General features: G+C 46.5%; 1 protein-coding gene across 2 annotated transcripts in view; it reads right to left on the bottom strand.

Annotated features, from left to right (window-relative positions):
• LOC110522946 (A disintegrin and metalloproteinase with thrombospondin motifs 6) overlaps window positions 1–17085 on the bottom strand; it is a 145915-nt gene that overhangs the window by 83916 nt on the left and 44914 nt on the right. For both annotated transcript variants that reach the window (XM_036977579.1, XM_036977580.1), the window contains exons 7-8: window positions 12914–13059; window positions 2157–2200 (exon numbers count right to left, since the gene is read on the bottom strand). In XM_036977579.1, coding sequence (XP_036833474.1) covers window positions 2157–2200; window positions 12914–13059 — 190 coding nt within the window. The remainder of the gene's footprint in view (window positions 1–2156; window positions 2201–12913; window positions 13060–17085) is intronic.

Raw genomic sequence — 17085 nt, 5'->3', positions numbered from 1 at the left:
TGGACCCTGCCTTGTCTGGACCTAACCCTGCCTGGACCTAACCCTGTCTGTACCCTGCCTTGTCTGGACCTAACCCTGTCTGTACCCTGCCCTGCCTGGACATAACCCTGCCTGGACCTAAGCCTGCCTGGACCTAACCCTGTCTGGACCTAACCCTGTCTGTACCCTGCCCTGTCTGGACCTAACCCTGTCTGTACCCTGCCTTGTCCGGACCTAACCCTGTCTGTACCCTGCCCTGTAAGGACCTAACCCTGTCTGGACCTAACCCTGTCTGTACCCTGCCTTGTCTGGACCTAACCCGGTCTGTACCCTAACCTGTCTGGACCTAAGCCTGTCTGGTCCTAACCCAGTCTGGACCTAACCCTGTCTGTACCTAACCCTGTCTGTACCGTGCCCTGTCTGTACCTAACCCTGTCTGTACCCTGCCTTGTCTGGACCTAACCCTGTCTGTACCCTGCCCTGTCTGGACCTAACCCTGTCTATACCCTGCCTTGTCTGGACCTAACCCTGTCTGTACCTAACCCTGTCTGGACCTAATCCTGTCTGGAACTAAACCTGCCTGGACCTAACCCTGCCTGGACCTAACCCTGTCTGGACCCTGCCTTGTCTGGACCTAACCCTGTCTGGACCTAACCCTGCCTGGACCTAACCCTGTCTGTACCCTGCCCTGTCTGTACCTAACCCTGTCTGTACCCTGCCTTGTCTGGACCTAACCCTGTCTGTACCCTGCCCTGTCTGGACCTAATCCTGTCTGGACCTAAACCTGCCTGGACCTAACCCTGCCTGGACCTAACCCAGTCTGGACCCTGCCTTGTCTGGACCTAACCCTGTCTGGACCTAACCCTGCCTGGACCTAACCCTGCCTGGACCTAACCCTGTCTGTACCTAACCCTGCCCTGCCTGGACCTAACCCTGTCTGTAGCCTGCCCTGTCTGGACCTAACCCTGTCTGGACCTAACCCTGTCTGGACCTAACCCTGTCTGTACCTAACCCTGTCTGTACCCTGCCCTGCCTGGACCTAACCCTGTCTGTACCCTGCCCTGCCTGGACCTAACCCTGTCTGGACCTAACCCTGTCTGTACCCTGCCCTGCCTGGACCTAACCCTGCCTGGACCTAACCCTGCCTGGACCTAACCCTGCCTGGACCTAACCCTGTCTGGACCTAACCCTGTCTGTACCCTGCCCTGTCTGGACCTAACCCTGTCTATCCCCTGCCTTGTCTGGACCTAACCCTGTCTGTACCCTGCCCTGCCTGGACCCAACCCTGTCTGGACCCTGCCTTGTCTGGACCTAACCCTGCCTGGACCTAACCCTGTCTGTACCCTTCCTTGTCTGGACCTAACCCTGTCTGTACCCTGCCCTGCCTGGACATAACCCTGCCTGGACCTAAGCCTGCCTGGACCTAACCCTGTCTGGACCTAACCCTGTCTATACCCTGCCCTGTCTGGACCTAACCCTGTCTGGACCTAACCCTGTCTGTACCCTGCTCTACCACTACCCTGCCATGCCTGGACCTAACCCTGTCTGTACCCTGCCCTACACTACCCTGCCCTGCCTGGACCTAACCCTGTCTGTACCCTTCCCTACCACTACCCTGCCCTGCCTGGACCTAACCCTGTCTGGACCTAACCCTGTCTGTACCCTGCCCTACCACTACCCTGCCATGTCTGGACCTAACCCTGTCTGTACCTAACCCTGTCTGTACCCTGCCCTGTCTGTACCTAACCCTGTCTGTACATTGCCCTGTCTGTACCCTGCCCTGTCTGTACCTAACCCTGTCTGTACCCTGCCCTGTCTGTACCTAACCCTGTCTGTACCCTGCCCTGCCTGGACCTAACCCTGTCTGTACCTAACCCTTTCTGTACCCTGCCCTGTCTGTACCTAACCCTGTCTGTACCTAACCCCATCTGTACCCTGCCCTGTCTGTACCTAACCCTGTCTTTACCCTGCCTTGTCTGTACCCTGCCCTGTCTGTACCTAACCCTGTCTGTACCCTGCCCTGTCTGTACCCTGCCCTGTCTGTACCTAACCCTGTCTGTACCCTGCCCTGTCTGTACCCTGCCCTGCCGACAGTATACCCTACCTGGTCTCTCTGAGCTGTCTCCCCTTGCCTCCAGAACAGATTGGAACAGAGAGCATAACGTAGAGACACTCACCTAGAGTCCCACAGGGTTTGTTCTTGTAAGTGCAGATGTCGTACCTGAGGGAGGAAGAGGAAGAAGAAACATGAGGATTCTTCTGTCAGGCGCTCTGTGCTTCTATTCTGCTCTACTCTCGTCTCCTCTATTCTATGTTCATATATTCTATTTTATTCTATTCTCAGCACCTTTGATGTCAATACCAGGCATCTCAGGCAGTTACCTGCAGTATTTGACCTTAGTTGTTATACAGCAACAAGTCTTTGAACGGTTTAGTCATATCATGAAGGTTTGTCCTTCTATAAAAGCACATGGAGACAGACAGGCAGGCAGGCAGGCAGACAGGCAGACAGGCAGACAGGCAGACAGGCAGGCAGACAGGAAGCAACACAGTGTTTAAAGTCCAATAAGACCCTGCTGTGTCCCTGATGTAACCCTCGCCCTCAGTCCGCCCGCCCATCCGTCCGTCCGTCCTCCTATCTATCTGTACATCTCTCTCTCTCTCTCTCTCTGATACAATGCTAATCCAATCCAGCGCAGGGAAAACAGTTCCATACAGTCAGCCTCAGCGCTTACCAGAGCACACATCATACATTTATAATGAGTGATCCAATCATTCCTAAAGCTTTTAAGCTATTAAAAACCCAAGGACACTGCAAATTACATTTAATTTTGCCCCCCCCCCCCCCCCCCCCCCCCCCCCTCCCTCCCTCCATCTGTTTTCCCTCCACCCCCCTATCCCGGTGGACCGGTTCCAAACCCATGAGGTACGGTCTCGAGGACAAGCAGACTCCACCTCGTTTAGGACATCTATTTATTTAGATTTACTTCCTTTAATTTCCCCCTGAGTTTCTCAAACACCACGGGCCACGTTCCAAACGAGACACCGCATCCTCGATGACGTGGCCAGAGCCTAATAAAGCAACAACAGCGAGGGATGGAGAGGTCGCTCTGTATAGCACGGTGCCTAGAGGGAGGAGCTGGACGTGGACCATACATAACCTCAAGGATAATGAGCGGAATGACTCTGTCTGGGGAGAATGTCTCCTCTCCTCCTGATGGGCCCACAATGGCAAGAGAGCCATAAGAAAGAGAGAGAGAGAGAGAGAGAGTTTGAGTTTTTATAAAACCTTTATTTTTTACTCAAGTGTTAACATAAAAAGACACACTGCCTTTTCAGAAATGAAACAACATGTAATTCCTAAACAAAAATAAATACATAACATACATTCAACTTATTTCAGCAGCAAAAAATAATTTCCCCTCCTCTACAAAACAAAGCGCTCCTTCGTAGGCCCACTTCTCCTCAAATAATAGGAGATCTTTTACAGCTGAAAAGAACTCAAAATCTACTTTTATTCTTGCTTTCACTAAACCTTTAAAAACACATCTTACATCCTGCCCATATCCCGTTTCTATCTTATGTTTCCTACTCAGAAAAATTGACATCTTAGCTTGTCCCAAAATAAAATTTAACATTTGACATTTTCTTTTCTGTTGTTTACTATATTGAAACCCCAAAATAAAAACAGTGTTATTGAAAACCTCCCCTACAGCTTTAAACAAAGATTCCAGCATTTCCAATAGAGGTTTTATCCTCTCACACTCCATAAAACAGTGAAAAATGGTTTCTCTTATATTACAAAAAGGACATCCATCTCTAACATCTGAGTTAATAACAGATACAAAAGCATTAACTGCAATGATGCCATGTAAAACCCTCCATTGCATATCACCAGTACCCTTTTGTAACGGTGGTTTGTACAGTGCTCTCCATGCTGGCTTTACCTTGTCATCAATGCCCAATTTTACCCTCCATGGAGTATCTTTTCTATTTTTCAATTTATCTTTATTCAACACCTTGACACACCCCCTATACAATTCCTTCCCATTCACCTCATCCAAACCCACCTCCTCCAACCCTCTCAAATCCAGCAATAACGCCTTTCTTTCTGACTCTGGGATATTTGGTGTAATCCCTAGTTTTGGAAATGAGACGTCTTCATCTTGCACCTTCTCCTTGTGGCTACTAAGCATACCCCATTCTTCCGCTGACAGAGCCTTCCTACAGCTCCCCAGCATTTGTCCGACAATCCTTTCCGACCTCATCCCCAAATGTTCTGCCACCCGTCTTCCATCCATTAAGGCGGGCCCAGCCATGGCCATTAACTGTCTTAAGGTGATGATTTTCCCCTTCACCAGAATCTTGGAGAAATGTGGAACAGCTGCAGTTGTACAATCCAGTCTTGCCCCATACACCAGAGGTTCCTCCAACAGCCAATGCACTGACTCCGCTGAAGTTCTTCTGGACACCTTCATTACGCTCCACACTCTGAGAAGGCCTCTGTAAAACGGAGGTACTCCCTCCCTAGAAATCTGGCTACTATCAACCAGAAATAAAGCCTTCTTTAAACCTAATCCTCCAACCCGCTGTAATATAAGACCTGTCACCCCTCTCCACACCACATTTTCCGGTCCATAAAGCAACCTTTGAATAAACTGAAACCGGAAAGCAGCAGCCCTACTAGCAAGATGTACAAGACCTTGTCCCCCCTCCTCTTTTGACAAATACAAAACACTTTGTGGAACCCAGTGATATTTATCCCAAAAGAAATCCACAATAATTGCCTGTATCTTAGCCAGAAGGCCAGATGGTGGTTCTAAAACTGACAACCGATGCCACAGTGCAGAGGCAATCACATTGTTAACTATAATAGTGCGCCCCCTATATGACATACGAGATAGTAACCAACGCCATCTCCTCATCCTCCCTTCCACCATTTCAACCACCCCACTCCAATTTTTTTCCATAGTCCCCTCATCTCCTAGGTACACTCCAAGATACTTAAAACCTCCCTTACACCATTCTAGCCCCCCTGGCAAAGCCATGATCCCTCCAGACCATTCTCCAATCTGTAAAGCACAACTCTTTTCCCAATTTACCTTTGCAGAGGATATTCCCCTAAAACGATCAACCATTAGACTCAAACTATCCACCTCCGCTTGATTTTTCACTAGCACAACTACATCATCAGCATAGGCTGAAAGACGAATAGGAGGAATATCCTCTGAAAGGCACACCCCTGCAATGCGACTTCTAATGCTATTTAGTAGTGGCTCTATAGCAATAGCATATAACATCCCAGACATAGAACATCCCTGCCTAATACCTCTACACACTTTAAAAGGAGCACTCAAACCACCGTTAACTTTCAATACACTTTCAATGTCACCATATATCACCTTTATCATGGCAATAAAACCAGAGCTGAACCCAAACGCCTCAAACGTTTGCCATAAATATTGATGTTCAACTCGGTCAAATGCCTTTTCCTGATCAATTGAAATTAGACCAGCATCCAACCCAATAGCCCTAGAGACGTCCAAAAAATCACGAATCAGAGAAATGTTATCCCCTATCTGCCTGCCAGGAACACTGATCCATATGTATGATTTGCCCCATCACCTCCCTCAGCCTGTTGGACAAAGCCTTTGACAATATTTTATAATCAGTACACAATAAAGCCACCGGCCTCCAGTTCTTCACCTCCCTCAGGTCACCCTTTTTAGGCAGTAGGGTGAGGACAGCCCTTCTGCAGCTTATTGGTAGTAACCCTCCGGTTAAACTATCATTAGCTACTTCTAACCAATCCTCTCCCAACATAGCCCAAAAATACTTAAAAAAGTCAACGGGAAGCCCATCAATGCCTGGTGCCCTTCCATTTTCCATGCCTTTTAATGCAGTGTATAAATCCTGCAAAGACAATGGTTGCTCAAGCTCAACCTGAGCTTCTGCAGGCACCTTTGGGAGCCCATCAAAGAACTGCTGTGTCACTGTTTTGTCCTCTTTGTACTCACACTTGTAGAGCTCAGCATAGAACTCTACTGCCCTCTTTCTAATTTCAATAGGGCTAGTGAGCTCTTGTCCAACAGCTGATTTGAGACAATGAATAATTTTTCTTTGTCCATTCTTTTTCTCTAAACCAAAGAAAAATTTGGATGAGGCATCCATTTCAGATATGCCCTGAAATTTACTTCTCACCAGTGCCCCCTGTGCTCTGATACCCAGCAGATCTGCCAATGCAGCTTTTCTCCTCTTGAGGGCCTGAGTATGGCCTCGATCTCCTGTGGTCTCAACCAACGTCATGAGTTCCACTATTTCAATCTCTAGGGCTTTCATTGATCTGGTGATATCCTTGGTGACATTCCTCGTGTATTGATTACAAAATTGTTGAATCTGGATTTTCCCTATATCCCACCATTGTTGAAGGGATACAAAACTGGCCTTTTGAGACCTCCACCTCTCCCAAAAAAAACTGAAACAATTCCTGAAGTGAGCATCACTCAATAAAGTTATATTAAAATGCCAGTATGCGCTTTTAGGTTTTACATCGTTAATGAACACCACCTCTGTTATTAAACAATGATCAGAAAATCCCACTGGAGTTATCACACTTGATTTACAGACCTGAGATTGATGCTCAAAAACATAAAACCTATCTAACCTGGCCATAGAGATGATGTTCTCTCTCACATGCGCCCAGGTGTACTGCCTTGTTCCTCCATGTTGACTCCGCCAAATATCACACAGTTCATTTGTTACAATAAGGCGTTTTAAAAACGTCCTTGAGGCTATATGAGGTTCTTGGTGATTTCTATCTAAATCACTAACTGTGCAGTTAAAATCCCCAGCAATAAACAAATAATCTTCTTTGTTACATTTCTCAATGGTATTTGATAATGTCTCTAAAAAACATACCCTCTCAACTGTCACCACTGGGGCATATACATTTATCAGACACATATTGATGTTTTCATACCTTGCTCTAACTTTTAATAACCTCCCCTCAACTACCTCTTCAACCTCATATGACAAAGGCAAAAACCCTTTTGAGAACAAGATAACCACACCCCCACTTTTTGAGTTTTTATGACTACACACCACTGTCCCCCCCCACTCCTGTTGCCACATAACTTCATTTTCCAAATTACTATGCGTTTCTTGTAGAAAAATTATGTCACTTCCCTTTCCCCTCATTAACTCATACACCATGGCTCTTTTTTTAACATCTCTTGCCCCATTTACGTTTAAAGAAGAGATCTTAAAACTGCTCATGGATAAGAAAAAAATACAGAGGAAGATACAGCCACCACATCTCTTTACAGAGTTAAAACTGCAACTGAACTCTTTCATTTTCTTTAGAATTTGCATCACTTATTACTCTCGTGACCACTTTCTTGAGTCTAGCAATTTCAGGGCTTTTCAAACCTCCCCCTGTAATTTTTGACATCAGAAACTTTGCTGATTCAATAAACAATTCACGTTCAGGGAAAAAATCAGTTACATTGTAATCCTGCATATATTTCTTCCCTTTTGTCAACTTCAGAAATTGACGTATCTTCTCGATCCCATACCTCCCTTCCACCCCATCTATCTCACTATATTGTTGTGACGCGTCAGATGACTCACTCTCGCTATCCTCCCCAGAAGAAAACCCCATCTCTACAACCTGTTCATCTTCACCTGATTTATCCATCTCTACCTTTCTCTTAGAATTAGACCCTTCACCACCCCTTAAATTCTTCCTTTTACTCCTCGGTATTTTGAAAACATCCACTTCTTTTTCCATTATTTCAATCTCCTCTTGACCTCCAATTTCATTTTCCAGCACCACCTCAGCGACGGCAGTCGCAATCTCACCTAGTGTTTCCCCTCCCTCTTTGTTCTGATCTACCACAATTGCCCCCGTATCCACAATGCCTTCCTCTCCTACTTTTCCAACCACATCTGCCCACCTTCTCTCTTCCCCTACACCTGTAGTATTTTCATCCCTTCGCTGTGGTACGTTAGTTGCACCCGCACTAAAGCTACTACCAGGCTCAGCGCGTTCATTCTCGGGACAATTACGCACCAAATGCCCCTCTCTTCCACATCCAAAACATTTCATTGATTCAGTAGATGCATAAAAGACATAATCAAATCCATCAATCTTAAAACTAAACGCTAAATTCAGTTCATCTCCTTCCTTTTTTAAAATCATATGCACTTGTCTCCTATGAGACACGACATGTTTCAACAACGGAGATTTGCATCCAAAAAGAACCTTCTTTATTGTAGATACGATTTGACCATTGCGAGATAACTCTCGCTCTAACACTTCATCTCTAACAAATGGTGGCACGTTAGAAAGCATAACTTTCTTCGCAGGATTCATAAGCGGAAATACCGGCGTCTGTGTCTCCCGCAACACAACACCCCTCTCAACTATCTTATTCACCTTTTCAATTGAATCTAAGAATATCACTACAGCGCTATTCATCCTTGAGGCTGATTTAATGCTATCATACCCAATGATAGCACCCACAGCCAAGCTACATTCTTCCACTGAACACCCAGCCGCAGCAGGAATTTTTACTCCATGCCTCCGACTAAGTTTTTCAAACTCTACACTTCCGCGAGTGGCCATTACAACCAGCCCCACCCGCTGGTTGTGCCCTCGCGAAAAACCAACCTCAAAGATCCCACCACCCCTATACGTGCTTAGTGATAGTTAGACAATATACCCTTAAAACAACTAAACTAATCAATATATATATATATGTACATACCAAAACCCAATAGAGTGAAAATAAATTCCATTCGTTCTCACAATCACTCCTGCTTGACGACTCACTCCCAGCATGCACTCCGAGAGAGAGAGAGAGAGAAAGAGAGAGAGAGAGAGAGAGAGAGAGAGAGAGAGAGAGAGAGAGAGAGAGAGAGAGAGAGAGAGAGAGAGAGAGAGAGAGAGAGAGAGAGAGAGAGAGAGATACATTCAGACAAGGGGAACGAAGGAGAGGTCACAATCATGATTCATGCCTAGAAGGACGACCCATCCGAACTGACTCCATCCACCTCAAGGATAATGTCTCCTCCTTATGTCCTGATTGACCGCAACCAGCCTGCAACCACAGGAGGCCAAAAGGATTGTTTTTGCCTTTTTGTTTTGTTGGTTTTTGTCATTGTTGTTTTGTTTTTGTTTTTTAATTTGCTGTGGCAATGTAAACACGTTTCCCATGCCAATAAATCCTTTGAATTTAATTGAGAGAGAGAGACAGAGAGAGAGAGAGAGACAGAGAGAGAGAGAGAAAGGGAGAGAGAGAGAGAGAGAGAGAAAGAGCGAGAAAGAGAGAAAGGGAGAGAGAGAGAGAGAGAGAGAGAGAGAGAGAGAGAGAGAGAGAGAGAGAGAGAGAGGAAGAAAGAGAGAGAGAGAGAGAGAGAGAGAGAGGAAGAAAGAGAGAGAGAGAGAGAGAGAGAGAGAGAGGAAGAAAGAGAGAGAGAGAGAGAGCGAGCGAGAGAGAGAAAGAGAGAAATGGAGAGAGAGAGCGAGAGAAAGCGAGAGAGAGAAAGAGAGAGATAGACATTCAGACAAGGGGAACGAAGGAGAGGTCACAATCATGATTCATGCCTAGAAGGACGACCCATCCGAACTGACTCCATCCACCTCAAGGATAATGTCTCCTCCTTATGTCCTGATTGACCGCAACCAGCCTGCAACCACAGGAGGCCAACACCAGGACGACCGCTACTGTCAAGACCGCTACCATGACATCATTGTTTCTGTGCACTCGTGGTGACCTCAGCCTGCCCTCAGCAAAGTGAACCAACCCCCGCATGGCACGCTTAGAAGCTTCTTTTTTATTTGACTTCCATGGAACTTTTATTGTACCAGGCAAGTCAATTAATAACAAATTCTTATTCAGGATGACGGCCTGGCAGAAGTTGAGTTTGGGAGTACAGTACGCCGTGCATTTGGTGTTGTCGGCTGTATACACTTCACGACGGACTTAGAAGTGAGAGAGGCTCAAACGCAACACACAGAGACAGCCTCCAGAGGCAGTTCCCACATGTTTTAAATGAGGGGATATAGATAGTACTATGATAAAGAGCGTGGCCTAGGGCATCCCTCGTCATCATCTCATAAAACACTTTTATTTAACCTGATATTTTTCTTCATTAGTCATAAATGTAATAGCCACACATACAGTAAAGCTGCGCGTTGCTAACGCAAACAGTCTTAAAATTGCTGGGCTCTCTCTTGAAGGTGGATTCCACCTGGGAACGGGGGAATGTTCTAGCACACGCGGTGGTAAATGAAAGCTTCTCGAGGTCCATCATGAACTATTTATACTCTCTCTAATGTTACCATACTTCAGCCCAGCTCATCACCAACACACACATCTTGTTGTCCCATTAAACGCAGGCCCCACCAAAGTTCTGATTCTCTCTCTCTCTCTCTCTCTCCTCCACCCTCCCTCTCTTTCTCTCGCTCTCTATCTCTCCTCTTCCCCCCTCTCTCTCCTTTCTCTCTCTTTCCTCCCTCCCCCTCTCTCTCTCTCTCTCTCTCTCTCTCCTCCACCCTCCCTCTCTTTCTCTTGCTCTCTATCTCTCCTCTTCCCCCCTCTCTCTCCTTTCTCTCTCTTTCCTCCCTCCCTCTCTCTCCTCTCTCTCTCCTCCCCCCTCACTCCCTCCCACCCTTTCTCTCTCTCTCCCTCCCTCTTTCTCTCCCTCCCTCTCTCGGTCCTCTCTCTCTCCTCCCCCCCTCTCTCTCTCCCTCCCTCCCTCTCTTTCTCGCTCCTCTCTCTCTCTCCTCACCCCCCCTCTCTCTCTCTCTCTCTCACTCTCTCTCGCTCTCTCTCTCTCTCTCTCTCTCTCACACACTCTCTCTCTCTCTCGCTCTCACTCTCAATCTCTCTCTCGCTCTCACTCTCAATCTCTCTCTCTCTCTCCTCACCCCCCCCCCTCTCTCTCTCTCTCTCTCTCTCTCTCTCTCCACACCCCCCTCTCTCTCTCTCTCTCTCCTCACCCTCCTCTCTCTCTCTCTCTCTCTCTCTCTCTCCTCACCCCCCCCCCACTCTCTCTCTCTCTCTCTAATAAGATGTTGTACTGGACCTATAACACAAACCTACAGTCACTGAACTTCACTGAACCCTGTAAGCAGCCTGCAGCATGTATATACAACACAATGCTTTAGTGAAAGCATAGCAGCTAGTGTTGGTTTAGCATCAGACAGACGGTGGAAAGCCCTATAGCAGCAGAAGGCTGAGGTGATGTAACTTTGGCAGTACAGACCTGCCCTTCCGATAATTACCAGCACAACAGACAAACAGGTGGCTGGGAACAGCACTCCCGAAAAACCCCTTCAGTAGCCTGCTAGCATCAGAATCCAAGCAAAACTTCTAACGCTGTTTCTAAGGCGACCAACTATTACTTTCAGTAGCATTAGAGGACCTTACCTACTACAGTATCTCCTATTGACGGCTCACCAAACAGCTTAGTCAACTAGCACTAGGCAAACATTAGTCCACAGCCAGGCAGGAAGAGTCAAAAGCAGGGTTTTAGCCCATGTCAATCACACTACGGTCAACAATAATGCCAACAGCAGTTATGACAGTGTTTTTGCCGCAACACGGTTACCAGCCATAAATCTGAGTGTGCCTGAAAGACCATCGCTTCCCGTTGTCATCAGCTTCACCCAGAGCCAGTAATAGATATGAGTAGTGGCCAGGCTGTGTGTTTCAACGCTACTGTTCTGGCTGTGAAACGCAGACGCAGCACAAAGTGGGAAGGTGGAAGGACTGCTAAAGCGTTTAAGTAAACAGACGCACAAGAGACATATGGCGAGGTCAATTACCGCACACTTCTACCGCCGAACGAACCATCATCGAAAATCCAATCGTATGTTTTTTGCCACTTGCGCCAAATACAACAGGTGTGGTAGACCTTACCGTGAAACGCTTACTCACAACGCCCTTAACCAACAACGCAGAGTTGTTTCAAACAACAGGTGTAGTAGACCTTACCGTGAAATGCTTACTCACAACGCCCTTAACCAACAACGCAGAGTTGTTTCAAAAGTAAGTACGAAAACTGTGCCTCTTAGACTAAAGGAAAAATGGTAACACAATAAAAATAACATTAACAATAACGAGGCTATGTACAGGGGTATCGGTAACGAGTCAATGTGCAGGGGTATCGGTAACGAGGCTATGTGCAGGGGTATCGGTAACGAGGCTATGTGCAGGGGTATCGGTAACGAGGCTATGTGCAGGGGTATCAGTAACGAGTCAATGTGCAGGGGTATCGGTAACGAGGCTATGTGCAGGGGTATCGGTAACGAGGCTATGTACAGGGGTATCGGTAACGAGTCAATGTGCAAGGGTAACGGTAACGAGGCTATGTACAGGGGTATCGGTAACGAGGCTATGTACAGGGGTATCGGTAACGAGGCTATGTGCAGGGGTATCGGTAACGAGGCTATGTGCAGGGGTATCGGTAACGAGGCTATGTGCAGGGGTGCGAGGTAGTTGAGGTAGTTGAGGTAATACAGTACATGCATGTGGGTTAGGGGTTAAATGACTATGCACAGATAATAAACAGAAAGTATGTATTTATTTAATCCCAGGCCCCGTCCCCACTGGAGGCCTTTTGGGAGGCCGTCATTGTAAATAAGGATTTGTTCTGAGCTGACTTCCCTCGTTAAATAAAAGTTCAATAAAAAGACATGTCAAAAATAAAACAGCAGCATGTGAGAAGAGTGTGAATGTGTGTGTGTGTGTGTCTGTGTTTTGTGTGTGTGTGTTGGAATGTTAGTGTAGTATGTGAGTGTACATCAACTCTGCGCAAGAGAGTCAGTGCAAAACATAATAATAGGTAAGAGGAAAATAAGTGTGTGTGTGTGCGTGCATGTGTGTGTGTCTGTGTAGGTACGTGAGAGTGGAGGTGGAGAATCTACCGTGTGATAAGGACAGCGTTGTCATGGTGAGCCATGCCGTTCTCTGGGATGCTGTTCCCGTCTCCTTGGTGACTGAGGATGGACTTCTGCCACTTACAGAAGCTGTCTAGAGATTTGTCTGCATGGTGGTTGATCTCCAGGTTGGGCTGGATAGAACATACAGCACACATTACAACACAGTCTGAACACATCCACAACCCTGAACACTTCCACAACCCTGAACAGTCTGAACACATCCACAACCCTGAACATTCTGAACACATCCACAACCCTGAACAGTCTGAATACATCCACAACCCTGAACAGTCTGAACACATCCACAACCCTGAACATTCTGAATACATCCACAACCCTGAACAGTCTGAATACATCCACAACCCTGAACAGTCTGAATACATCCACAACCCTGAACAGTCTGAATACATCCACAACACTGAACAGTCTGAACACACCCACAACCCTGAAAAGTCTGAATACATCCACAACCCTGAACATTCTGAACACATCCACAACCCTGAACAGTCTGAACACATCCACAACCTGGAACATTCAATACATCTACAACCCTGAACATTCTGAACACATCCACAACCCTGAACAGTCTGAATAGGTTCACAACCCTGAATATTCTGAACACATCCACAACCCTGAACATTCTGAACACATCCATAACCCTGAACAGTCTGAACACATCCACAACCCTGAACATTCTGAACACATCCACAACCCTGAACAGTCTGAACATACCACAACCTTGAACAGTCTGAACACATCCACAACCCTGAACAGTCTGAACACATCCACAACCCTGAACATTCCGAACACATCCACAACCCTGAACAGTCTGAATACATCCACAACCCTGAACAGTCTGAATACATCCACAACCCTGAACAGTCTGAACACACCCACAACCCTGAAAAGTCTGAATACATCCACAACCCTGAACATTCTGAACACATCCACAACCCTGAACAGTCTGAACACATCCACAACCCTGAACAGTCTGAACACATCCACAACCCTGAACAATCTGAACACATCCACAACCCTGAACAGTCTGAACACATCCACAACCTTGAACAGTCTGAACACATCCACAACCCTGAACAGTCTGAACACATCCACAACCCTGAACAGTCTGAACACATCCACAACCCTGAACAGTCTGAAAACATCCACAACCCAGAACAGTCTGAACACATCCACAACCCATAACATTATGAACACATCCACTACCCAGAACATTCTGAATACATCCACAACTATGAACATTCTGAATACATCCACAACCCTGAACACATCCACAACCCTGAACAGTCTGAACACATCCACAACCCTGAACAGTCTGAACACATCCACAACCCAAAACAGTCTGAACACATCCACAACCAGAACAGTCTGAACACATCCACAACCCAGACAAGTCTGAATCCACAACCCAGAACAGTCTGAACACCACCACAACCCAGAACAATCTGAACACATCCACAACCCTGAACAGTCTGAATACATCCACAACCCTGAACACATACACAACCCTGAACAGTCTGAACACATCCACAACCCTGAACATTCTGAACACATCCAAAACCCTGAACAGTCTGAACACATCCACAACCTTGAACAGTCTGAACACATCCACAACCCTGAACAGTCTGATCACATCCACAACCCTGAACATTCTGAATACATCCACAACCCTGAACATTCTGAACACATCCACAACCCTGAACAGTCTGAACACATCCACAACCCTGAACAGTCTGAACACATCCACAACCCCGAACAGTCTGAAAACATCCACAACCCTGAACAGTCTGAATACATCCACAACCATGAACATTCTGAATACATCCACAACACTGAACAGTCTGAACACATCCACAACACTGAACAGTCTGAACACATCCACAACCCTGAACAGTCTGAACACATCCACAACCCTGAACAGTCTGAACACATCCACAACCCTGAACATCCTGAACACATCCACAACCCTGAACAGTATGAACACATCCACAACCCTGAACAGTCTGAACACATCCACAACCTTGAACAGCCTGAACACATCCAAAACCCTGAACAGTCTGAACACATCCACAACCTTGAACAGCCTGAACACATCCACAACCCTGAACAGTCTGAACACATCCACAACCTTGAACAGTCTGAACACATCCACAACCCTAAACAGTCTGAACACATCCACAACCTTGAACAGTCTGAACACATCCACAACCCTGAACAGTCTGAACATATCCACAACCCTGAACATTCCGAACACATCCACAACCCTGAAAATCCTGAACACATCCACAACCCTGAACAGTATGAACACATCCACAACCCTGAACAGTCTGAACACATCCACAACCTTGAACAGCCTGAACACATCCAAAACCCTGAACAGTCTGAACACATCCACAACCTTGAACAGCCTGAACACATCCACAACCCTGAACAGTCTGAACACATCCACAACCTTGAACAGTCTGAATACATCCACAACCATTAACATTCTGAATACATCCACAACACTGAACAGTCTGAACACATCCACAACCCTGAACAGTCTGAACACATCCACAACCCTGAACAGTCTGAACACATCCACAACACTGAACAGTCTGAACACATCCACAACCCTGAACAGTCTGAACACATCCACAACCTGGATCATTCAATACATCCACAACCCTGAACATTCTGAACACATCCACAACCCTGAACAGTCTGAATAGGTTCACAACCCTGAACATTCTGAACACATCCACAACCCTGAACATTCTGAACACATCCATAACCCTGAACAGTCTGAACACATCCACAACCCTGAACATTCTGAACACATCCACAACCCTGAACAGTCTGAACACATCCACAACCTTGAACAGTCTGAACACATCCACAACCCTGAACAGTCTGAACACATCCACAACCCTGAACATTCCGAACACATCCACAACCCTGAACAGTCTGAATACATCCACAACCTTGAACAGTCTGAATACATCCACAACCCTGAACAGTCTGAACACACCCACAACCCTGAAAAGTCTGAATACATCCACAACCCTGAAAAGTCTGAATACATCCACAACCCTGAACATTCTGAACACATCCACAACCCTGAACAGTCTGAACACATCCACAACCCTGAACAGTCTGAACACATCCACAACCCTGAACAGTCTGAACACACCCACAACCCTGAAAAGTCTGAATACATCCACAACCCTGAACATTCTGAACACATCCACAACCCTGAACAGTCTGAACACATCCACAACCCTGAACAGTCTGAACACATCCACAACCCTGAACAATCTGAACACATCCACAACCCTGAACAGTCTGAACACATCCACAACCTTGAACAGTCTGAACACATCCACAACCCTGAACAGTCTGAACATATCCACAACCCTGAACATTCCGAACACATCCACAACCCTGAACAGTCTGAACACACCCACAACCCTGAAAAGTCTGAATACATCCACAACCCTGAACATTCTGAACACATCCACAACCCTGAACAGTCTGAACACATCCACAACCCTGAACAGTCTGAACACATCCACAACCCTGAACAATCTGAACACATCCACAACCCTGAACAGTCTGAACACATCCACAACCTTGAACAGTCTGAACACATCCACAACCCTGAACAGTCTGAACACATCCACAACCCTGAACAGTCTGAACACATCCACAACCCTGAACAGTCTGAAAACATCCACAACCCAGAACAGTCTGAACACATCCACAACCCATAACATTATGAACACATACACTACCCAGAACATTCTGAATACATCCACAACTATGAACATTCTGAATACATCCACAACCCTGAACACATCCACAACCCTGAACAGTCTGAACACATCCACAACCCTGAACAGTCTGAACACATCCACAACCCAAAACAGTCTGAACACATCCACAACCAGAACAGTCTGAACACATCCACAACCCAGACAAGTCTGAATCCACAACCCAGAACAGTCTGAACACCACCACAACCCAGAACAATCTGAACACATCCACAACCCTGAACAGTCTGAATACATCCACAACCCTGAACACATACACAACCCTGAACAGTCTGAACACATCCACAACCCTGAACATTCTGAACACATCCAAAACCCTGAACAGTC

Source organism: Oncorhynchus mykiss, chromosome 5 (genome assembly GCF_013265735.2).
Source record: "Oncorhynchus mykiss isolate Arlee chromosome 5, USDA_OmykA_1.1, whole genome shotgun sequence".
Lineage (NCBI taxonomy): Eukaryota > Metazoa > Chordata > Actinopteri > Salmoniformes > Salmonidae > Oncorhynchus > Oncorhynchus mykiss.
This window is presented reverse-complemented; position numbering and strand designations above follow the sequence as displayed.